The 24,350-nt window shown below is 43.2% G+C and overlaps 3 protein-coding genes across 4 annotated transcripts in view; all 3 read left to right on the forward strand.

Annotated features, from left to right (window-relative positions):
- col8a1a (collagen, type VIII, alpha 1a) overlaps positions 1 to 8,720 on the forward strand; it is a 27,673-nt gene extending 18,953 nt beyond the window's left edge. For both annotated transcript variants that reach the window (XM_019894432.1, XM_019894433.1), the window contains exons 2-3: positions 4,698 to 5,010; positions 5,114 to 8,720. In XM_019894432.1, the coding sequence (XP_019749991.1) occupies positions 4,698 to 5,010; positions 5,114 to 7,050 (2,250 nt within the window). In that variant the 3' untranslated portion in view covers positions 7,051 to 8,720. The remainder of the gene's footprint in view (positions 1 to 4,697; positions 5,011 to 5,113) is intronic.
- Positions 8,721 to 9,591: 871 nt separating this feature from the next.
- jagn1a (jagunal homolog 1a) lies at positions 9,592 to 10,833 on the forward strand. The gene is made up of 3 exons (XM_019894538.1): positions 9,592 to 9,740; positions 9,947 to 10,050; positions 10,288 to 10,833. Exons 2-3 carry the CDS (start codon positions 9,962 to 9,964, stop codon positions 10,748 to 10,750), a joined length of 552 nt encoding a protein of 183 aa, XP_019750097.1. The 5' UTR covers positions 9,592 to 9,740; positions 9,947 to 9,961; the 3' UTR covers positions 10,751 to 10,833.
- Positions 10,834 to 11,958: 1,125 nt separating this feature from the next.
- tfg (trafficking from ER to golgi regulator) lies at positions 11,959 to 24,350 on the forward strand. Its single transcript, XM_019894537.1, has 8 exons — positions 11,959 to 12,117; positions 16,036 to 16,252; positions 16,545 to 16,628; positions 18,869 to 19,015; positions 19,918 to 20,085; positions 20,225 to 20,374; positions 22,634 to 22,723; positions 23,301 to 24,350. The coding sequence occupies exons 2-8, from the start codon at positions 16,069 to 16,071 to the stop codon at positions 23,708 to 23,710; spliced, it is 1,233 nt and encodes a 410-aa protein (XP_019750096.1). The 5' UTR covers positions 11,959 to 12,117; positions 16,036 to 16,068; the 3' UTR covers positions 23,711 to 24,350.

The raw sequence follows: 24,350 nt of genomic DNA on the forward strand, positions 1-24,350 counted from the left end.
TACCCACAGGTACAGATGACGACTGACAGAACCCTTTCTACGATGGAACTTTCCTGTACGACTGAGAGCCTCCACAAGCATCTTGCTTTGGTTTGCAAGCACCGACTTGAGATACAAGCGTTGTATGGTGGCAGTCAATGCAACTCGGCTCAATGGAATTCTTTAAACCGTGGGTTAAAATCCAGACACATCCCTTAGTAGGCTAAGGGGTCTTGAGGTGCAGTCTGGCCAAGGACAGGACATCCTCATCAGTATGTTTGAGTGGCTGACAGTGTCGCCTGACTTGTGTACGGCCAGCATGGCATCGGTTCTCACTCAGTGACGGTGTGATTGTGGATGTGGATGGTTGTCTGGCGACTAAAGAGGTGTTGAAAATGGATAATGGATGGATGGATATTTAAAACAACCACATAGCTTAGCCTTTCAGTCCGCTTGCTTTATGCTAATGCAATATAGAAATAACTATAGGGCAACGTATTAAACACAAATGACGCAGCAACACATGTAGACAGATATTAGAAGAGTATTCAGTCAAATATACTTACAAGTACTAGTGCCGTACTGATGAGTCAGCTGTACTGTTTATAGCTGTCTGCCTGTTTTATACTGCCCTCAGGTGGCCAAGGTGGGCGCACCAGAAGGAGCAGCATTTAATTGATGCAGTGTGACAAAAACTGTTTGTTTTTCATTCTATTTCTTTACTCTGTGTTTCTATAAAGTACAATTTTATGGACTGCTATTTTTCGTCATTATTTTAGTTGTTCGGAGGGGGTAAGATGGGAAAAGATGATTGGACGTTATAGTCACATCAGTTTTACTTTAGATTTTTCTGTATTTTTTTTTTTAATATAATTTTACACAGGAGAAATCACACGGTTCTTCCTTTTTGCTTCAGTTACCTTTTCCAATATGATTGCAGGCTCCTTTACTGTTTTTTTTCGTTAATCATGAGACGATAAACCCTACCATCGCCATCATCGCGTTTGAGGCGAACCAAAGAAAAAGCCTGTTGCACAGCTGCCGCACTGAAATAACATCCAGCCCTCTGTAGCTTGCGTAAACATCCAGCATCTTCGGCGGAGGTTGACTCTGCGAAAAGAAACAAAATTCGATGTAAGGAGTTCATTTAAGACATTGTGCTTGTGTGACATGTCGGGGAAAAAATATGGACATCTGGAAGCAATGTGGCAAACAGCAGCTCGCTCCCTCATGCACCCGCACACGCGTATTAAACGCAACACGATGTGGGAGGTTGCTTTTTTTTTTGAAGTGTCTGGGACCTGTTTTTGTATGGACATGTGTGTGGGGCTTGGCAGCACATGTTCAAATGTCCTCAGAACTAATATTAACACTACAGTTCCAATACAAATCATTGTAGCGTTTTACGATTTGAGTAGGTGGCATATGTCAGGGTGTTGAAGGGAGGTTGTGTTCCATTAAAAACATGTTTATTTCCCTATGCAGGATCTATATAACAAATCTATCTTTGCCAAATTATTGTGTGTAGCTAACCTGACCTACGCAAGCCCTCCCTACTTTGTTACCTCCCCAACTGTCTTACTTACCTCTTCGCTTGTCTCAATGACCTACCCACTGACCTACGTATCTCCAGACTACCTACCTGGCTTTTTAAAGTACCTACATTTCTTCCTGGACGGCCCGGTGGTTGACTGGTTATCGCGTCGTCCTCACAGTGCAGAGGTGCAGGGTTCGATTCCGGCTCCCACTTTCCCGTGTGGGGTTTGCGTGTTCTCCCCGTGCCTGCGTGGGTTTTCTCCGGGTACTCCGGTTTCTCTCCACATTCCAAAAACATGCATGGCAGGCTTAATAGAACGCTCTAAATTGTCCCGAAGTGTGAGTGTGAATGCAAATGGTCTAAGTGTGCCCTGCGAGTTGCTGGCAACCAGTTCAGGGTGTACCCCCTACTGCCCATAGACAGCTGGGATTGGCTCCAGCATGCTCTTTTGGTGAGGTGCAGTGTTGTGTTTGCACTCGGCAAGGAAAGGCATCGCAGCTTTATATACATAGCGCATTTCATACACGAGGTATGAAAAGACAATATGCTTTACATTAAAGTACAACATTGGAAAGCATTTAAAAACAAGGAGCTTAAAAACAAGGAGCTTAAGACATTTATTTTTTTTAAAGGTAAAGTATTTCTAATAGATGTTAGGCAACCTGAGAAGGCCTCGCCAGTTGCAAACCTTGCACAAATACTGTATCTAAACACAAATAGCATTATTCAAAATCCGAAGAAAGTATCCATGATTTCAATCATTCGATCAATCAATCAATCAATCAATCCAATTGTATTCATAAAGCGCTTGTTATTCAAAAGAATGCAACTCACAGTGTTTCACATTCTAAAATCAAAGGAATCAAAGAAGGGGATCACCCCAGCTATTTTCTGCTTTGCGAAACGAGTTGGCACGAGCATGCGAATCCATAAAACGCTCCGCGACTTCTCACTTCTCACGCCATGTGCGCTCACGACTGCGTTGCATACACATGTGACCTCACGTCTGCCCTCTTGAATGGGCGACTATTGTGCAATGACACAGTGGCACTCAGGAGCGCAAAACAAACTCCTTTCTATTCACGCTCCACACGCCACCGCTGCTGTTTCCTCAAATAACAAATAACAAGTTAAAGCTGTGGAAATTGCTGGTTAATTTTCGCGGCGAGCGAATGAATGAGTCGCTTGGGAGGCGACACTTATTTTCAATCGCATGCCGGGGGGGAGTCTGCGCGGCAGGTAGAGTCGTGAGGTGTTTCCACCGCCTCCCTGGTTACCGTGACAACGGGGTGTTGCCATGTGACAAGTGAACAGGCGCTTGTTGTGTACTTGTCACAGCATTTCCAGCCTTTTAAAAACATCTATTGACTCACACACTTGCTCCCTTACTGACATCATGTATCGATATGGGGGTGGGGGACACCCTTGCCCCAGGTCATAAAATATTTCAATATTTTTGGAACATTTTAAAGGCTCCCGCTGGTCAATATTGCGTTTGCCATTCATTGACCCGGAGGAAAACGATGACGTTAGTTTTGTTTTCGATGCACTTGACACAGGATTTCCTTCATGGCTTTATGAGCAAAACAGTGAAATATTTCCTCTCATCCTGAGTCCATACCAGAAAAAATATTATTCGGTACGACAGACCATTCATACAGCTAATAATGCTCCAGACCTGGAGAGGTATTCATTCAACAATGTTTACTTTTGTAGTGTAGAATCAGATCGGTGATTTCCAACCAAGTGCCACGGCACACTAGTGTGTCATGAGAGATCAACGGCGGTGCCGTGGGAAATGATTCCATTTCGCTTTGCATGTTTCCAGCATTTGCCTTCAAATACATTGAATGTATTTAGGAGGAAAAAAAACTGAAAATGACTTAACTGGGTCTTTAATCATAAGCTCAGTTACGGAACAAATTAAACTCATCAGTCTACCGTAACAGGATGCAAAAATGGAAAAAAAAAAAGGTCAAATGGACCCATCAACCAAACTGAACTGGAAGTCTGCCATTTTGGTTTGAAGCAGTCATATTAACGAATTCCTATTGAGGAATTTGCTCAAATTAGGACTCAAGTAATTCAAGACCGATGGGCTGAATTTCAAAGTTTTTTTGGCCATCTTATGTGAGAAAAGCACCCCGTCGAAGTATAATGACAGTTTTTTTTTTTTTAAGATTAGCCACGAAAAAAGCTTCATAATGTTGTACCTTTTTTTTCCTCTTTATTTATATATTGATTTATTTTCAGAGAACCGTCAGTACAGTAAATCTAGTCGGGTCACGTCATTGATAACAGTATCGGAAAAGCCTTTTTAGTAGAGTGATTTTTTTTTGGTTTGTTTTTTGCGAGAAACTTGTGCAGCTAAGGCAACGAGATTCATTCCCTTTCAAAGGCCATCTCTCATCGGGGGGGGGGGGGGGAGACAGGGACCCCGCTCTGTCAAAATTACCAGTCGACTGAGAAAAGGTCAGAGATCCGAAGGAAAAGAGCATCGGTGGCGCGGATGGTGTCGCGATGCGGCTGGGAATTCTGAAAACAACAGTCAAAGTGTCTTGAGTAAAGCACCAATGGGAACGAGGCTGAACCTTGATGACAGGATGGAATGACGGGACGACAAAAAGTCAATGATTCACACAACCTGACTCTTATTTATGGACCTGCACAATAGAAGTCGTCTGGGTTACATCCTGGTGGCAGAACATGTTTCATGTTCAGGCACAAAGCCAGCAACAGGGAGGCACACTCTTTTTTGGGCTCCAGACCAACACCATGTTTGCACCGTGATTACAAAATAGTTACAGCATGGTTTGGCCTATGATCCACTTTTTACCAATCCTATTTCGATTTGTGTTTAAAAGTCCATGAAAACATGTTTATTGTAGCTTCTTTCTATTCACATGACAATTAAACTCATAAAACAAATCATCAAAAATCCATTTTAACATTGACTTTCTTTTCAGTGAAGATGCAATAAACTTTTTTAAAGGTTTTTTTTTTTTGTATATCAAAAAGATGAGCCAGCTGTGCAAACTACAAATGATTTCACATTGATCCGGAAAAGATCAAAGGAGATGAAACTTTTTGATGCAGTAAAACACTAAGTCACATGGTTTCGCGTCTTGTCAAAATCTGTTATCCAGCCTTGTCTAAGTGATATTCTGTCCCTTTGGTACAGGCCTTGGCCATGCCGCCCCTTGGGCCCCCATTCCTCCTGACCCTGCTGCAATTGATTGTACTTACATATGTAAGTGATGGAAAGTACTATGGACACAATCAACACCCTCAAGCCTACCAACAGCAGATGCAAATGCAACACCTCCAACACATGGGCATGGGCAGTGAAGGCTACCCCCAGCAACAGTACATCGGCAAAGATGCGCCCTATATGCACTATCCCCAATATAGGAAAGAACTCCCCCAAATGCCCATAATGAAGGGCAAAGAAAAGGCTCGCAAAGGGGGTGTCTATAATGGTGGACAAGACAAAGGTAAGAAATAAAAAGCTACATAATGGACGTTATTGTGAACCTGGTCCTCCTGAAATACCTGACATACATATTCTACATATTCTGTGTGCATCATTGATTCCAGGTCAGACAATACCAAGTGGTGCTGAGGGAATTCCCCAAGGACAACCTGGTCCAGTTGGCCCACCTGGTCCAGAAGGACCTATAGGTCCCCCTGGACCTCCAGGCAACGGCCAACCAGGACCAGCAGGGCTACCTGGACCTCCAGGTCAACCAGGACTACCTGGGATGGGTAAACCAGGGTTACAAGGACCACCAGGCAGACCGGGGGGGCCCGGTCTACTTGGGCCGCCAGGAGAAATGGGCCCTAGGGGCGAACAGGGGCCGTCCGGACAACCAGGACGCCAAGGTCCACCAGGACCACCTGGGCTACCTGGAATTGGTAAACCAGGTGTCCAGGGACTACCAGGCCAACCAGGGATGAAAGGAGAGCCAGGCCACAAAGGACTGCCAGGACTTCCTGGATTACAAGGACCCAAAGGCGATAAAGGAATGGGACAACCAGGGCAACCAGGTCATAAAGGTCTACCCGGACCCCAGGGCCCTCCTGGACCAAGAGGTTTACCTGGTTTTGGAAAACCAGGTTTGAATGGGATGCCAGGCCCACAAGGACCTCCTGGAGATAAGGGGCATCCAGGACTGAAAGGACTAAGTGGGCCACCGGGTGAAGGAGGACCACCAGGCCCGCCTGGCCTGCCCGGGCAAGGAAAACCAGGTCAAAATGGTCTACCTGGACAGCCAGGCATGCAAGGTGCGAAAGGTCATCCAGGACCACCTGGTTTACCAGGAAAGCCAGGGGTACCTGGCTTTGGAAAACCAGGCCTTCAAGGACCAAAGGGTGATCAAGGTATGAATGGACTACCTGGACCCCTAGGACCAAAGGGAGATAAAGGTCATGCAGGATTACCTGGTATGATTGGACCAGCTGGCCCAAGTGGTCAACCAGGCCCTCCAGGACCCAAGGGGCCATCAGGAGGTGTAGGCTTACCAGGTCCAAAAGGAGAATGTGGTGAAGGAGGACCTAAAGGGATTGATGGAATTCGGGGTGACTCCGGTACGCCTGGATTACCTGGCACTGATGGTTTACCTGGAGAACGTGGAAGTCCAGGGCTGAGAGGTCCACAAGGACCAAGTGGCACCAAAGGAGACAATGGACATAAAGGCCTTCCTGGCCCACCAGGTCCACCAGGACTTCCTGGGCTCAAAGGAGAAGGTGGATTTCCTGGTGAAATGGGACCTCAGGGTCCGAAAGGAATCCCTGGTATGGATGGTGCAGCAGGGCCAATTGGATCACCTGGACTTCAAGGGCCAAAAGGAGATTTTGGCCCTCCTGGTCCACCAGGCATTGCAGGTGAAGGTATTCCAGGTCATCCTGGTCCTATTGGACCTCGGGGAAAAGACGGCCCATCAGGACCTCAAGGACTGAGCGGACCACCAGGCCCTCCTGGACCCCCTGGCCCACCAGGAGAATCTGGTGTGTCTCCGGACTTGGCTGGAGTGCTCTCCCAAATGGGCCCCGGCCTGGATGGTGAAAAGGCTGGTGGCTACGGTAAAAAAGGCAAATATGGAGGAAATGGCGCAGAAGTCATGGGAGCAAGTGGGCTGGAAATGCCAGCATTCACAGCTATTTCATCATCTCCATTCCCACCCGTGGACACTCCGGTGGTGTTTGAGAAGCCTTTGTACAACGGTCGCCAAAACTTCAACCCCCAAACGGGAATATTCACCTGCGAAGTCCCTGGCATTTATTACTTTGCCTACCACATCCATTGCAAAGGAGCCAATGTGTGGGTGGCCCTGATGAGGAACAATGAGCCGGTGATGTATACATATGATGAATACAAGAAGGGATACTTGGATCAAGCATCAGGAAGTGCAGTCTTACCTTTACAGCCAGGGGACACTGTATACATTCAGCTGCCCTCAGATCAAGCTGCAGGACTTTACGCCGGAGAGTACGTGCACTCGTCTTTCTCCGGATTTCTGCTGTATCCATTGTAAGCGAAAAGTGAAGAATAGGAGATGGGCTGCATTTTTGTTGCCAAAAAGTGGACTTTTAAGTAAAAATCTGGGAACGTCATAACTGCAGATGAGAAGGTGGTTTGGTTATCACAAGGAAGGACGATGGTCTGTATCTAAAACCCATTTTACACCACAGAGCCATTAGTCCATGTGCCATTTTATATGTATAAAGGTATAGAATAACCTATGAAAAGGCATTCACCGAGGACCTGAATGACTTATCGTATTCCCTCAAATAGTGGCCTCCTAGAATAGACACGGTGTCTCAATTCGTCGCCGGGTGTGTCGCCAATTTGAAGTCTGCCGTTAACTAAAACAGAAGCACCAAAAGAGGGATGTGAAACAGTCTCTCAGATAAGAGTGCCATACTGCTGTTTGTTGTAAACAATAATAATGATTTTACATTATGGGGAGACTAGATTCGAGTTCCAATAGACTCTGCCATGTCGCTCCACAATGTAATGTGCGTCCAAGTGTACATTCCCGGCATCGATGCGCCTGATTTTTTTTTTCTCCTCCTAGTCACTCATTTCTTTCTGCATTTTCTCCATTATAATAAAAAAGGCATACAGTACATTGATGTAAAAATTTATATGATTTTTCTAGAAATCGCATTTATACAAATAGAGGACGTCTCCGCCCATCTGCAGTTGAGTCGCCAAATGCCCCTGCCCACTAGATGAGGAAATCGGGTAGTTTTGATGAAATTCCGGCAAACCAAGTGAATGCAGTTTATTTGTATGTTTCAACGTGAGGGCAGGAAGGGAATTTGTAAAGTATGCAAAGAACAACTGAGCATAAAATATTGTTGCAATAAGGTGTTTAAAAAAATTAGGAAAAGTGGCAGCTACCCAACGTGGCAAAGAATGTGAAGTTCAGCCAAAAACGTAAACAGATACATTGATGATGATTGATGCCCCCCCCCATCCATACCAATGTGTAAATACAACTATTGCCTTAAACATTCCAGTGTTGTGCCACATGCAGTATATACACATTTTTCAGAGAATAACATCAAATTAATTGTGCTTTTTTTACTTACTTATGCCTGCTTTGCTCTAATTCTGCGAGGAACTTTAACAGACTTGGCGGTATGATCAATGCCCTGCAGAGAATTTAAAACTAGATGCAATACCACTCCCTACGAACAAGAAACAGAAGAGGCATTTGTTATGAAAGCCAATGTGAATGGATAAAGAAGTTCTTTTAAAATCATTGTCAAATTTCATTAAAAATTCCATTCCTGACCAATGTCACAATATCTGGGTTTTTTTCACATTAGTTTTTATCGTACAGTGATTTCATTTCTGCAATTGTTGCTGCCAATCTGAAATGTGTAACGGCAGGAAAATTACATTTAAAAGGGGGAAATGAAACAAAATTTGGTGTGAAGATGTGTCAAAAGTGATGGGACATGGGTGAGTACTTATAATGTCAGTAATTTATTATTTGGACCGATAATTGCCTTACATATAGGTGTAAGAGGCGTGTGGGGGAGGAATTTTGAAAATAAAATAAAAGGTTTTTCTTTCCAAGCATGGTGCTAATATTGTCATTGTGACCTGAGAGTTAATGTATTAATGTTTCACTGTTATAATAATTATTTTTTTGTCAATGCTGTTTTTCTAAATAAAGATGTTAGTGAAAATGATCACAGAAGTCTTTATTTCTGAAATCAACGAGAGCAAATCATCAAAACTTACATTAAATTTATATTAAATTTAAATTATATATTGTGTTTTATTATTATTTGAAATGAGATATTTGAAATTCTGTGATTGGCTGGCAACCGGTTGAGGGTGTCCCCCGCCTACTGCCCGAAGACAGCTGGGAAAGGCTCCACAAGGCGATAAAGCGGTTCAGAAAATGGATGGATGGATGGAAATTTGAAGTTGTTCTTCAAGCATTCCTATTAATTTATGCATGCCATTATTATTAATTTAAAAAATAAGAATTCCTCAATTTTAATGCTTGTAAAGGGCCGCGCCCATGAATGCTGCATTCGAGAAAAGTGGAAAATTGTATTTATTATACTCCATTGTCCCAGTTCCGACCTTAAAGCGTCAGAGGAGAATGTAAACAACAAGGTGATTCTGATAAATTGCCTGTTGTTTTGGGTTTTGGTTCATCGTGGCACATTCTGACCTATAGTAAATCTTCATAATTTATTTCATTTATACAAATAAAGGAATATCTTGATCTTCATCTTCACTCATTACAACAAAAACGCCATGGAATCAGTGCAAATGACGTTCTGTTACGTGAAGTTATGTCAAATAACCAAAGTATTCTAATAATAGAGGATAGATAAATATATGTTTACAGTATTGTAAATTATGTTTTGCCATTCACGGTCAAGGTCTCCATGAGGGTCGCTATTGATGAGTAACATCACATTACAGTCAGTCGGTAAACTCGGGGTCGACTTCGCAACCCCCGCGACCCTCGTCGCCTTTCGGGTCCTTTTCCTTGTCAGAAGTGAGTTGAGTTGAGTTGAGAAGTCGGAAATCTCCAACTTCCCATTTTCCTCGAATGCAGCAGAAGGACCAGATGCTGATGTTGCCGCAAGAGGAAGCAATGCGCATGCGTGTAGCTGACGGAAGCTCATTGATTCTTGACATCTTTTGTTCGGTGTCTTTCTCTAAGCAGGCCGACGGAAAACGCAGCCGGTAAGAATTTTTAGCTGTGCTATTTTATGTTCCAATATCACAACGCACTCTTTTGATGCTGATTATATGAAGTGTTTTCAAGTCTGTTTAGTTCGAGTGAAAAGTGTCATTGATTTTACGGCAGCAGTTTTAGCTAACCAGCATTGTCGGAAAACGGCAAATTAAGCGGTAGCACTTCACTTCATCAGTGTCTGTTTTGTCAATAGGTATCCCACCTCAATATGACGTCACGTGTTGGCCACAAACCTGCTGCCTCCAATGGAAGTGACTTTAAATTCAGGGAGAAGGCGAATGCACACTACCAAATGAGGTAAGGAATTCCTTTTTACATGTGGATTTATTCATAAAGCGGCCGAGGGACTGCAGTGTCTAATAGGAGTGAGGTATGATATTTCTTGTTTTTATATAAAGACCAAGACCAATGACAATGTAAAACAAAAAGAAGAACAATTGACAAAATGTAGCGGTTCGTGCTTCTCATTGACAACGATTAGTATAAACTGACGAGAATACGAACATAACAATCCATGCATTCCTCATGTTGCAGCGCTTCTTTGAAGTCAGAGGTGCGCCGCTTGAATGTGATCCATCTTCTGGTTTGGCTCCTGATAGCCGCCCAAGTTGCCGTCAGTCACTTCGACCTGCTGTCACACGACACCGTTGCCATGCCCTACCAGTGGGAGTACCCCTACCTTCTCAGCATGGTCCCCCTGTTATGCAGCAGTCTGTCGCTGCCCAAGAACAACATCAGCTACCTGGTCTTGTCCATGATCAGCGCCGGGCTATTCTCGGTGGCGCCGCTCATCTATGGCGGCATGGAGATGTTCCCCCTGGCGCAGCAGTTGTATCGCCACGGCAAAGCCTACCGCTTCATCTTCGGCTTCTCCGCGGTGACTGTGATGTATCTGCTCATGGTGGTGGCGGTCCAAGTGCACGCGTGGCAGCTGTACTACATGAAGAAGCTACTGGACTCGTGGTTCAGCGCCACGCAAGAGAAGAAGAAGAAATGATTGTAAAAAAAAGAATTATTTTTCAATTACTTTATTCTACAGGAATCACATGTTGGTATTTATTCTGGTTATTTTGTGATTTTTCTTTTAATGTAATACAACATATTCTCCCAACCTGAATACAATTTTTAATAATGTATTATGAACATTTTATGACTTGACTTATACTTTCTTGTATGTTTGACTTTTACTTTTATTGTGTCTGAATATTTCATTTTGACTCCTGTACAATAGAAAGCGTGTGTCTTCAAAAGCAATTTGTTTTTATCCCCAAATCCTCCTTTTTTTCAGGCTTCCGGAAAATAATTGTAATTTTATGAAAACATTTGTCATACATGAAAAGTATAAATCTCAAAATTGTTTTATTTTCAAACAAAAAAAATGTCAATTTGTTTCAATTTTATGGAAAGAATCAACATTTTTATGAAAATAGCGTTCTCTTTTTTTTTAATCGTGACTTTATTTTAGTAATATAAAAAAATTATGAAGATAAATACTGTAACGCAATGATTTCAAGACATTGTGGGTTTTCCCCCCAATCATATTATGACTTTTGTTCTACAATATTTGATTCTACCCTTTTATCTTTATGACTTTTGTTGCTTTTCATTGTAGTCATGTAATATGAAAAGCATTATTCCTTTTTTTGGTGGTTATAAAAAAATGAGCATAATTTTTTGGGTGATTTTGAATGGAACAAAAAGCTGTAATTTTCAGTAAAACATTCACACTTTTTTCCTGGTCATATTTAGATTTTCTTTTACGATAACAAAATGCGTTCTTGGAAAATTACAGCTTTTTTTCCGAAAAAAAATTACAACTTTATTTTGACTGCGATTTATTTCCCTCCAAGTGTGACTCAATACTCCTTTTTCACTCTGCAATGAAAACTAGGTATCACCACTGACATCTCCCATGTTTTGAGGAGAAAAAAAAGCATAATATGTGTATTTTATTCTCCCAACGGTCTCTGCATTTTACGACTGGGTACCCCCTACCAAAATACGGATATGATGAAAGAGAAATGGACAGATGTTTGGTTTTTATTATTATACCGTTCCCTTTTCAGTATTTCCTTAAAATAAATCATTTTCAATAACTGTTCTGGCATAACATTGTGTAGTAATGCATGGTGAATTTCGAATGAATAAAACACGTTCGTTCCAAGTGTTTATGGTTTGACGATTATTAAATGGCCTTTGGGCGCATGCGCGGCGGGGCTGCCACGTACAGGTTGACAGCTGAGGCTGATCGGGGACACTTCCTGATTGCTCCTGCTGCCATCCGGCTCTTGCTACGCTAGCGACCCTCTTTCACGATTTGGGAGCAGCGAGTGAAAATCAGCGTTGGTCCGTTGTCACAACAAGGTAAAACACATTCTCGGGTTTACTAGCGAGTCGTCGGATCGTCCGTGTCTAATCCAATGTCACGTGTTAGCGGTGTATTGTGTGAGTGGGTGTTGCTAGTTAACATGTTAACTAGCTAGCCGGCTAATGATACGTTCGCATTTTCGGCGAGCTAACAGGCCAGCTTGCTAAAACAAGTGTTTGGGATTCATTGAAAGTCAAGGTAGACACCCTCAAGACTCGCACATCAGGAGTTTTTGTTTCTATTTTAAAGCTTTTTTTTTAACCCGTCTGTTAGATGTGTTAGCAGTAACCGAACATGTTTCATTTTAATTTCATCACCGCTCAGTAATGAGGACGTCAGTCAGGGCTGACTTTTGTTGTTGAATACATTAATACTCCATGTATGCCATATTAAAGCAGTGTCATCGTTGGCAGTGCTGCGAAAAAGGCCAAGCAAACTTTCACTGTCACAAGTTGTCAACGGCATCTGTTCTACGGTCAGATGACTTGGCCTGTTCAAGTTCGGGCGTCTCTGTTCGTTCAGTGTCGAGTGGTCGATCGCCCATTACGAAATATTTACGTTCACATGGATGATGAGAATGGACGTCGACTGTCCCCCTGCTAACGTCTAATGTTAGCCGCAGCCCAATCCCTAGCATCCAGGCAATTATTCATCTGGCGAGAACGCAACGCAGAGCCTCCCTGGAGATGGCTGATTGTTCATCATCCAGTTTACAACACCACCGTGAGCGCAGTTGCTAACTGGTCACGTTATTGGAGTTAACCGCCACTTGACACCATGACGAATTACTTTTTTTTTTTAATCAGTTTCAGGTCAAAGTCTGTGCATTAGCACGTACGGGTCCTCGCCAGCTCACACGATGATGCTTGACCCTTAGACTCGTGTGTAGTCAAGAGCAAACTTGGCCTGCCTCTCTCCCTGTCGGGTGATTGGTTTCGTGCGATTGACTGTACTCTAGAATTGAGGAAATCGGCTTTTCCGTCAAGTTGCTCAAAGGCCACTTAAGTGCATAAATACTCAGTTTAATATTGTAATTAATGTTTACAATATGAGACCCCACGTATGATGAGGAAAAAATTGGCACGTCTTATAGTGTGTCATGTATCCAAGAAGACCTACGCAGCACACACACATAACAGTATCTCTTCCGTAATTGTGACCTGCCATAGCAAGGCAATACAGATTCAATCGGTCAAACTTTTACCCCTTAATTACAAATTTTATTTTTAGGAGACTGGTCACGTTATTGGAGTTAACCGCCACTTGACACCATGACGAATTACTTTTTTTTTTTTAATCAGTTTCAGGTCAAAGTCTGTGCATTAGCACGTACGGGTCCTCGCCAGCTCACACGATGATGCTTGACCCTTAGACTCGTGTGTAGTCAAGAGCAAACTCGGCCTGCCTCTCTCCCTGTCGGGTGATTGGTTTAGTGCGATTGACTGTACTCTAGAATTGAGGAAATCGGCTTTTCCGTCAAGTTGCTCAAAGGCCACTTAAGTGCATAAATACTCAGTTTAATATTGTAATTAATGTTTACAATATGAGACCCCACGTATGATGAGGAAAAAATTGGCACGTCTTATAGTGTGTCATGTATCCAAGAAGACCTACGCAGCACACACACATAACAGTATCTCTTCCGTAATTGTGACCTGCCATAGCAAGGCAATACAGATTCAATCGGTCAAACTTTTACCCCTTAATTACAAATTTTATTTTTAGGAGATTAACATCATGAAGTGTTCAAAAATGTAAACTCAACAAAGAAGTCAGTAATTATCCCAATTGCTCATTACAACGCCGTAGATATCCACACGGAGCTTCCCCAACATACGGGTATCAGTATAAAGCTGACGGTTCTAGGTTTTTTTTTTATCGCCTTGAACTCTAGCATAGCAACAGTTACTATGCTAGAGTTCATGACCCCAAACAATATGAGGATGGAAGAAAACCCACTTCCATCATTGCTTACTCTGATCTTGCTGGTCGGCCTAAATTTCCAATGATTCTTAGCAGGAAGTAGTCCCAGTTCCGTAATGACAAAAACATTTACTCACCTGCTTGTGATTAGATACGCATGACAATGACAATGTGAATGTTATAGGAAGGAGTTCGAATTTTGCAAAGCTGACATTCATCCATTCACAGGGCGCACGACACTTTGAACCTCTCCTCTTTCATCTATAACTGCTTCATACAACAAAGAGGATGCAGACAAGTGGTTAAGATTGAATGACTGTCTGTGTCTTATGCGTTGTGTTGTATTATTTTGTTATTTTGACTTCAAGATGGCGCCGCAAGAGTGGCTGCCTTCAGAGCAGCTCCGATATTTTGTTCTTCTACTTCTTCCTTTCATAACTCTGCTGCTGTGAATTGGGAATTTCTCCATTGTGAGACTAAGAAAGGTTTTCTTATCTTACATTATAAAACGTGCTGTTGATTTTTGAGCAAATGTCAGGATTTTAAGGGCGCTTTCTGGTCCGAAGAATACGGTACTCAAATTGCTCGAGGACTTGTTTCATTCCGAAACGGCAACAATGTCTTGACTGTTATTTTCCTATTTATACAACTTTGTACTTGGGACATTACAACCTCATGTGTGTCTTTTGCAGTGTGGCCTTAGTACATCTTTGTACAAATACCATGCGATGAGCAAAGGATCCAATTGATTCAGGGCTAACTAGTTTACTCCCGAAACGTGCTAATATCGATGCCCTTTCCCCCCCGCATCTGTTTTCTACCTTGAGCACACTGCCACTGGGCTGCTTTCGTGTGTTGACGTAGTCATCGTTGTCAACAGAAATTCTCAGGCTTCAAGGAACTTGCATTTGAATGTTGAACATTGAATGTTGTTCCTGTTTATACTTTTTTTTTTTTTTTTTTAACAAAGTCGTTCAAGGTTTTTAGTTTCTTTTGAGATGGCCTTATTACAGATAAAAATGCAAACATTTTTTCAAGGTGGAAGCTTTCTGTGTGAAATGATGGGAGTAAATGTGATTAAACCAGGAATGTATTAAATTGAAGGCTGGTTCTTAATGGGAATAGAAATGTACTAATCAAAGAGAAAACATTTCAGCATGATTCAGACAAAATTTGATCTAAGTACCGTTGAAAATGAAGAACAGATCGGTAGAAAGAATTTGGCAAAAAAGTAGAGGCCATGTTTGAACCTGAGGAAAAATGCTGTTTTTTTTAGTTGCGCGTTGAATGGCACTTTTTGTGTTGGGAGAGGGTCTTTTTCAGTCAAGTGTTTGAATGGGACGTAGAAGGAACTTTTGGATGGTTCTGTGCTTTTACTTTTCTTGATCTTTGAATGGGTTGAGTGGGAGCGTAAAAGTTAACTGAACATTCAATCAAATATTTACATTTTCATTGATTGTCCATTAAAACTTTTAAATCTTGATAAAGTACAACCTCCACATCTGTTGAGTTAACGTGCTTTTAAATTGTGATTTTGCATGGATGTCTTGTGGGAAAAAAACATTTTGTCATATGTCCTTATTGACAAAGCAATTATTGAAAGTTTTCATTAAAAAAAAACATGAAATTCAACAAAGTCTCCAGTTGCCTCGATCCAATCTTTGTGGATTAACATGACCTGGATGACCGACAATCTACACAGACATAAGGCAAAATAAATTCCTTCGGTAATTACGCTTTTAGGCTAAGAATTAGTCAAAAAAACAAGACAAATATTGTAAGTCGTAAAACTGTCAACTGTGCCCCGTGGGGTACGTTGTGGTCGGCAGCCATGCATCTACATTCTTGACCAACCTATCATGTGATTACAAGTAATCGCAATCACCGTTGCTAACGTGGTATGAAGTGGGCATTTTCCCACCTTTTTCCCCCCCGTGTTGCTGATCTGAGTAAATGTCGCCATTGGCCGTTTGTCATTCCTTCCCTGTCAGGAGGTTGGAGCAGCAGTTAGGACGGACGGCACCATGAACGGCCAGCTCGACCTGAGCGGGAAGCTGATCATCAAAGCCCAGCTGGGCGATGACATCAGACGCATCCCGATCCACAATGAAGACATCACTTACGATGAGCTGGTGCTCATGATGCAGCGTGTCTTCAGGGGCAAACTGCAGAGCAGCGACGAGGTCACCATCAAATACAAGGACGAAGGTGGGTCACGTCCTCTCACTCACGTTCATGATTGCTTAGCTTCCCCTCGAGGGCCACGTTTAATTCCGGCAAGAGAGCTGAAACGTTTGAACAATTCTAATCTGGACCCAAATTATCGTTGGTGTCTTCATAGAGCCTCACCTCCAATGTGTGAGTGTTATTCTTTTGAATTCTACTCCAACTTCTTCCCACATTCCGAAATCATGCGTGTTGTATTGATTGAATATTATTTTGCTGTACACTCACTCACCATCTTTTCCCACCCCACTTTTTCCTTTTTTTATATGTACAGACGATGACCTCATCACCATCTTCGACAGCTCTGACCTCTCCTTCGCTATCCAGTGCAGTAGGATTCTCAAGTTAACGTTGTTTGGTAAGTTCACATTGTTCAGGTTAATTTACTGTAGCTGGTCACTAGAGGGCAGTGCAGGTCTAGCTTCAAACTATTGCCCCCAGCCAAAGGCTGACGCATTTGTCTCCTGCTACATGCACAAATGGGACAAAGTGTGCGTGTGCGTGTGTCTAAAATACAAAAAAAAAAGGGAAATTACTATATCGTAAGCGAGTCATTTAAAGAAGTTGTGTCACGAGTATTGTCCTGCGTTACAGAGTCTTTCAATCTCACATGGAGATGATTCGCAGTTATGTGCAAGCGTTGCTTCTGTTCAGCCATTGCTTTTAATTTGTGCAGTTGCTATCAATTGCAGTGCACAAAGGACTTGCATTCTGATCTCGTCGACTGTTTCAGTGCGTTTCACTTACATTTCTTTGTGACATTGACAAAGGAGCATGCACTAAGAGAAGATGCCGTTGTGCTGTTATTGATCATAGTTTGGTAGGTTTGTTCTTGGTGTTTTTATTTTTTTCTTTCTTTCCAACGCGGGGTGTGCCCTGAGAGTCATTCAAGTCACTCTGGATAGATTTCAACTCTCCCAGGACATTGAGCTGGCGAAATGGTAGAGGATGGATCCTTGGCACTGTAAAACATTGCCTGTCGTATTATGATGTCATGGAATGAGGTAGCACCGTACAAACTAAACATTTGGCTGAAAAACACACTGCAACGTGCAATTGCACGTCTCTGATGACAGGACCGCGTGCAAGTTTGTTGTGCTCTGTTTCCAGTCAATTTGTCATCGAGCAGCCGCCATTAGCCAGGAATCTATTTACCATAAGAAAAAAAAAATTGTGGGTGGTGGTTAAAACGTTTTTCTTCCTTCCAATCAAAGCGGAGCCCAAGCTCGTCACATGTCGCGACCTCACGTGCACGAGTGCTCCCCTCACATGCGTCAAAGCTTAGAGAAGAGTTGGAGGAGGCCGGCATCTGGGTGCAGTGCCTTCTGACCTTGAACATTTCTGTTCAGCATTATCCACTCAAAATGAGAATGTGTGTGAGAAAGGAATGTCCAGCAGTCTTGGCGTTCATTTTCACTCTGTTGGTGGAATTTTCCCCCCCATTATCTTCTTTTAAGTGGGGAAAATGAGGGTGCTTAAAAGGTGCGTGTAGCACAGGTGACAAATTGTCACTATGCTCTAATGGTCGAGTCATTATTACAGCACAGCGGTGTCCAAAAGGTCGACCACAATCAAGGGTTGACTTTTAAAACATGACTTGCCATTGCAATCGGATACATTTGGAATAAGGAGTTCCAGTGTCCTCCAAACTGTCACATCCTAAAATGTTTACTTGGTACTTGTCAATGAAAACTTTACATACAACATTTTAACATTGCCATTCATAACAGCTAACCAGTCTTGATGCCTTCCTTATATGTGGTGAAAACTCTTTCCAGCTTTTATCACGCAGGCTGTGAAAGCCACCTACTTTCAAGTAATGTGACTCTGAGGACGGTGACAGGAATGGAATATAGCCAATCAAAGTAGCCCCCTGACTGACAGGCAAGGAAGCAGCGAGATGATCAAAATATGCAGGGGGAAAAAAAAATAAAATATAAACACATGACAAAAACATTCTTACCTGGTGATGATTTTTGCATAAAATTGGCTTCTTCGTGCGGTATTATTTTTCCTAACCAAGTGTTTCGAGAAATATAAAATAAGTCAGGTCAACCCCAAGTGTAAATGCTTTTAAATCCGCTTATTTTTCCCCCCACATACCCTTAAGGTTCTTTAAAACATCTTGAAATCTTTTTTGTCCTTTACTCTAATTTCTTTCCTTTTAAATGTTTTTAAGTTTTTCTGTTAAAGTGTTTAAATGTTGTCAATATATGTTCTTTAGTAATTTTTGGAAGCGACTTTTTTATTATTTTTTTTTTTTTTATCTTCGTTGCCTCTGAACGTCATTAACTGTGAAATATGCTTGTAGGAGTTGAGTTGCTTGTGTATGAATTGTGCTCGATAACTGAAGCAGCTTTGTCTTGCCTCTATGGCATTCAATGACTATTTCGCACGACCGTTAAATCATTCTATTTCTTCTGTGAGTCCTATGTTTTTATGAGAACGGCTGTTAGAATGTGTCATCGCACACGGTATTGTCACAAGCATTTCTCGTGACTCTGTTGACTGATGGACACGTTTGACAACTTGCTTCTGTTGATCTGGAAGTTACCGTGCAACTTCAGATTCAGCACTCTCATCTGTTGTCATCGACAGTGAACGGTCAGCCGAGGCCTTTGGAGTCCAGTCATGTGAAGTACCTGCGCAGGGAGCTCATCGAGCTGAGGAATAAAGTCAACACCCTCCTGGATACCTTTGAGCCCCCCAAAGAGGCCGACGTGGCCGCTACAGCACAAGAAAGCGGTAAACCACACAGAAAACAAAGCCGATTCATTTTAGATTAGTCATTGTCGCAGTCAGTCCATGTTGGTGATGGGGTTAGGCTGTTAGATGTGTTTTCTCAGCAATCTTTTTGTTATCTATCAAAATGCAAAGTATGCGTCTCGTTCATCACTTGCCGTAGCCCCAAGCGGGTAAGCTAGGAACGTGGGGATTGGTTGAGAGAAGAGTCGATAATGGAAGCCAAGTGAGACCGGGAAATCGTCTACTTTGGTAAATGTCCAAAATGTCCTTTCAAAGTTCTTGCGTGGTGAAAATAATTTCCCTTAGTGTGATTAATTTTTCACCTGCTGTGAAAAAGCATTAAAATTATGGTTCTGATTATCACCATGCAGCAAAAATATAACTCAGGTTTTTGCATGAGAGCTCGTGTTTGATTCAATTGCCATGTGGAGACAGCATGGCTAATAGCTGAAAATCAGCATGCAAACCATCTTGCTTTGAGCGAAGTGCCAAGAGCAGCAAGTCTGCGTCGCCGCATTAAAAAAACAAAAAACCTTGCATTATTGTTGGCTGCGACACATCACACAAACCACTGCAAATGTTACAGACAAGTGGAGGATTTTATTTTTGGAGGCCTGCCTCGACCTGTCTGTGTCACACTTTCCACAAAGCACACTCGAAAGAACAGCATGAGACAGAATCACGGCTAGAGGGTATACTAGATTAATACAGAAAATATAAACGGTACTTTGTGACGGTTGGTGGAACAATGAAACAGCATCCATCCATTTTCTAATCCACACCACAGGTGCTACAGTATACGTACATCCATTGCCACACTACAATACATTTTCCTTTTGGGGGCTGGTACGTATGACTTATTTTTTATTTTATTTATTTATTTATTTTTTTGCTGTTATTAGAAACAGTTGACGGACGTGAAGGCAAGGTGGCGACAACAGACCCCGCTGCGAAGCATGTGACCCCAGTCAGCGCGGCCAGCATGTCCGCCTTTGACCCCTTAAAGAACCAGGATGAAGTCAACAAGAATGTCATCTCAGCTTTTGGTCTGAGCGAGGACCAGTCCCCAGGTATTGCACAAGCATCCTAATCATCTCATACGATGATCCAGCAGTCTCTGCAACTTCCAATTCGCATTGATAAGCAGTCGAGCAGCTGGTGTTTGCCGCGGCTTTGTTTCAGCTGTCCCTCTCTCCTTGCCATCTGTAGCTCCGCCTGCAGCGGCGGCCCCAGAGGAGCGCTCAGGCACCCCCGACAGCATTGCGTCCTCCTCATCCGCAGTCCCTCAGCCAGGGTTGCCTCACCAAGCGCAGGCTCCCTTTTCCGGAGGGCAGCAGGCAGCCCCAGCTGGCATGGATGGTAAGATGCATGTAAACGCCAACAAGTTTGATTGTACCCTATCATATATTTGTGTGAGTAAATGATATATGTATTTCACATTTTACCAAAGTCACCACCCACAAAGATTTTAAAGTTCAGCTTCAAACATCGTCAACGCGTTGTCTGGCTCGTTATGACGGCGCACCCACAGGAAGCCAACGATCACGTTGTCCGGGTTTGGTCATGTGACGTTACAGATAGTGGATTGAGATCTCGGGGCATGTCAAATTTGATGCCAAAATGTCACCACGTCATGTTCCCAAAAATGAATAATGAATGTTTTGTTTTGGCTTTTTTTCCCTCCCAACATTTGCAGATTCGAGCTGCGACTGACTAGCGCATGAGGTGCGAAGTTCACTCGAGTCCCTTTGCGATCCAGATGTTCAGCATCACTTCCCCTATCTTTATGGGAATTTCTTTGCCTGAAGATAGGTTCCTCCCCTGATTGCCGTAGTAGTTTGTCAACAGAACGTTCTTTCCTTGATCTTTGTCGTGTCATTAGAGCAGGCTTTCCAGCTAAAGTGCAGGAGTTCAAATGGTGTAGCGTTTTATTTTAAGCCTTGAGCTTGGTTGCTTTGTTGCATTTAGAACGCTGCTAATAAGAGCCATGAGCTGACTGCGTAGTTAGATTACAATCTGTTGCCAGACAGATCCCAGTGAGTGGACCTCTTGGCAGCCATTTACATCTGTGCTGGGGGGAAAAAAAAGAAAGCATCAACATGCAAATGGAGCTGCCGCTCAACCATTCTTTTTTGTGAGATGGTTGATGTTTTGTATGTAGTTAGTGCAAAATGTTTATTTTAAACTGAGCCCTGCGTTTGCTTTCTCACAAAGGCATGTTCAGGCCTTCAGCGTGAGGGAGCGTTAGACGAATCCACTGGGGAGTTTCGCTTTGCTGGATATGTCGTTCTTCGGGGAGAATAAATCTAGAAAGTTAGAGGAAAACCGAAACGACATTGTCAAAAACCACACGTAATACACATTAAAAATAAACAAGCATAAATGTGACAGACGGGTTGAATGTCATGCAGTCGTATTCGTTGAGTCAATATTGATTTGAGCAGAGTAGAACATGGAAATAATGCGAATTTGAATGCTAAGAGAGAAGCATTCACACTACCATTTTGTGTGCGTGCGTGCATGTCCCAAACATTGAGTTTGAGATATGTTGCTTAATCTTTTGGTTCACATCGAAGGAGAAAACTCAAGAGTTAATCTTCTTTTGCGACACCAGTCACACGAGGACACCTCCTAGTATTAATGTTATGTTTATGATAAAACATATTGTGAATTGGAGGCGAAAACATTCTTATGCCGACAGGGTCGTAAGTCTCGTAACAGCCTCTGATCTGTCTGTGGCACTTACATAACAGCAGTGATGGAGCGGAGACCGCGGAAAGGATGAATGGCGGCCAAGTTCACAAACACGCACGCACACGTTTTCGCACATCATAATGACTATAGCGTTGCTCAAGTTAAATTCTGCAACACATGGCCGCCACATCAGTGCCTGTGCGCCTTCCTTTTAGCATGATCTGTTTACTTCAACCTCCAGTATTTGTCTGGTGAGGCATGTGCAGCATATGCCTTATCAGATTTAATTGAGCACCGCAGTTTTTTGCTGTTTTGTTTTAATAAAGGTTATGACTTTCCCCAGCTGATTATCAATCGAGCCTCCGCGCCATGGGAAAACTCCCAAGTTGATTAAAATACCAACTGACAAATTTCACGCTTTTAAAAGCCACCGCCTGTTTTGAGCTGCTCTCAGCTGTCATTTCCATGGAGGCACGCGTACTTTTGCGATGGCTGGCGCGGCTGGTCGCCGTCCTGCACATGTGCACGTAGGCAGTGTGGTCTGGTGAAGTCATGGCTAATTCAAGTGCAACAGGAAGTCACTGTCTGCAAATGTAGACGTGTCTGCCGAGGGAGATGCCGCATGCAAAGCCGACAGTGTCCATGTGTGTTCCTGATAGTCGCTAAACACACCTCCCCACTCTTTATCTTGTGTATAGGAGGAGTGTTTGTCTACAACTTGGGACACCTACACGCCGCTCCGACGCTTGAGGCCACTGGGAGATATCTGTGGCGTGTACACATTTATCAACAAAACCCACAAAGGCTATACTGTTTAAGAAAAGTTCACGGAAGCTCCAACGGCGCGTTAAGATCAAGTGCCCCATATGCAGCGTCAAGGAGATTTTCAAAGGTGACAGTTTTCCTCTTTTGTGTTACGTTTAGGTCAGGTGTACCAGCAGTACCAGGCCCCAGGTGGATACCCTCCGCAGCAGCCGGGTGCCCCGTCTCAACAGTATGGAATGCAGTATCCTGGTAAGTGACAAAGGTCAATGTTAAAAGAAGCCTGAGTCCTCATGGTGAGACACTTGTCGAGTACTCTGCTTCTTACCAAAGTTCCCTACAAATACACACACACACACTTGTTCCGTTTTACTTAGCGGTCTTACCTGCATTTTCATCATCTGACTAAAAGGTGCCTGTAACGTCACATGATTGGATTGTGTTTGTGTCATACCGCATGATGAAAGTCTAAACTTCGATACAAAAATTGCTGTTGGAAAGCTTTATAATCAAGTAGGCCTTTCCTTGAATGCAGCTGGAATGCTTCACTATTTTTACATTGTGTATTTTACAGCTGGGTGAAACAAAAAAAATTACTGTTATAGTGTAATTGTATTATCTTATACACATGCAATGATTAATCGCTGAGCAAAATTCATCACTATTTTTGATCAGCGATTTATCGTTTCGATTTTTGTCCAACTTTCAGCTTCTGAACAGTAAATCGTCTTTGTAGTCCTCCCTGAAAGCTGACTGAAAACAATGGCGGGTGCCCCTGTTCGAATGATATGTGAACACAATCTTTTTTGCTTTCTCGATATTTTCTCAGCGGGATATAGCCCCCAGCCAGGAGCCCCCCAACCTGGTCAGCCGCAACAGCAGCAGTTCCAGAACTACGCGCCCCCCTCCTCCCAAGCCCCGGCCGCAGGTCCGCCGGCCCCGGCCCCCAGCTACCAGGGTGGCCAGCAGCCGCAGCAGCCTCATCCTCATCCTCCTCAGGGACCGCAGCAGTACCCACCAGGAGCTTTTCCTCCCCAAAACTATACTTCCCAGGCATCACAGCCTGCCAACTACAGCATGCCGCCCACCTCCCAGCCTGCCGGGTACCAACCTCGTCCGGGATACACCCCACCTCCGGGCAGCACGGTCACCCCTCCGCCTGGGGCTGCTAACCCATATGCCCGGAACCGGCCCCCCTACGGTCAGGGATATGCTCAGCCAGGCCCTGGATACCGGTAAAAGGTGCTCATGAAAGATCCACACATCAGCCTTCGTGGCTCCAATTGATTGGACTGGTTCTGACTTTTTTTTCCCCCCACCCTCCGCATCATATGAATATAAAATCCAAATTTGAAACAGGCAAACTCCCCAGTCTGATGGTGAGTGTTTGTATGCGGTCTATCCAACACATCGCTGGCCTTTTGTTGTTGTTGTAATTCTGACTTCTTTTTTGGGGGGTGTTATTTCATCTCACCATCCTTTTCCCTCTTGTATTTGTTCTTGTTGCACGCATTTGGAAGACCAAAACTGACTGTTTATCCTTCTTTTTACATCATTGCGTGAATGACATCCATATCCTTAAGACTTAGTGCGCTGGCCATCGAACTGAATTCCAGTTTTGTCTTTTTATTGTCACCATAATGTCTGTATTAATCATGATGGGGAAACTAGCTAAGTGAGGGTATACGGGCGGGGTCAATCCCAAGTGAAATATGTAAGATCCCCTTTGGTCACCACTCCTTCACTCTTTCTCTGTCTTATCACCAGTTTTTACTCATATACAAAAATCAAATGACTTCTTCACGTGAGATTAGTCGTTTAGTGTATAAACTGTAACTTTTTTTTTCTTTCTTTAACACAATAAATGATTGAGACCCAG

Source organism: Hippocampus comes, unplaced genomic scaffold, assembly GCF_001891065.2.
Source record: "Hippocampus comes isolate QL1 unplaced genomic scaffold, H_comes_QL1_v1.1 scaffold96, whole genome shotgun sequence".
NCBI classification, from domain to species: domain Eukaryota; kingdom Metazoa; phylum Chordata; class Actinopteri; order Syngnathiformes; family Syngnathidae; genus Hippocampus; species Hippocampus comes.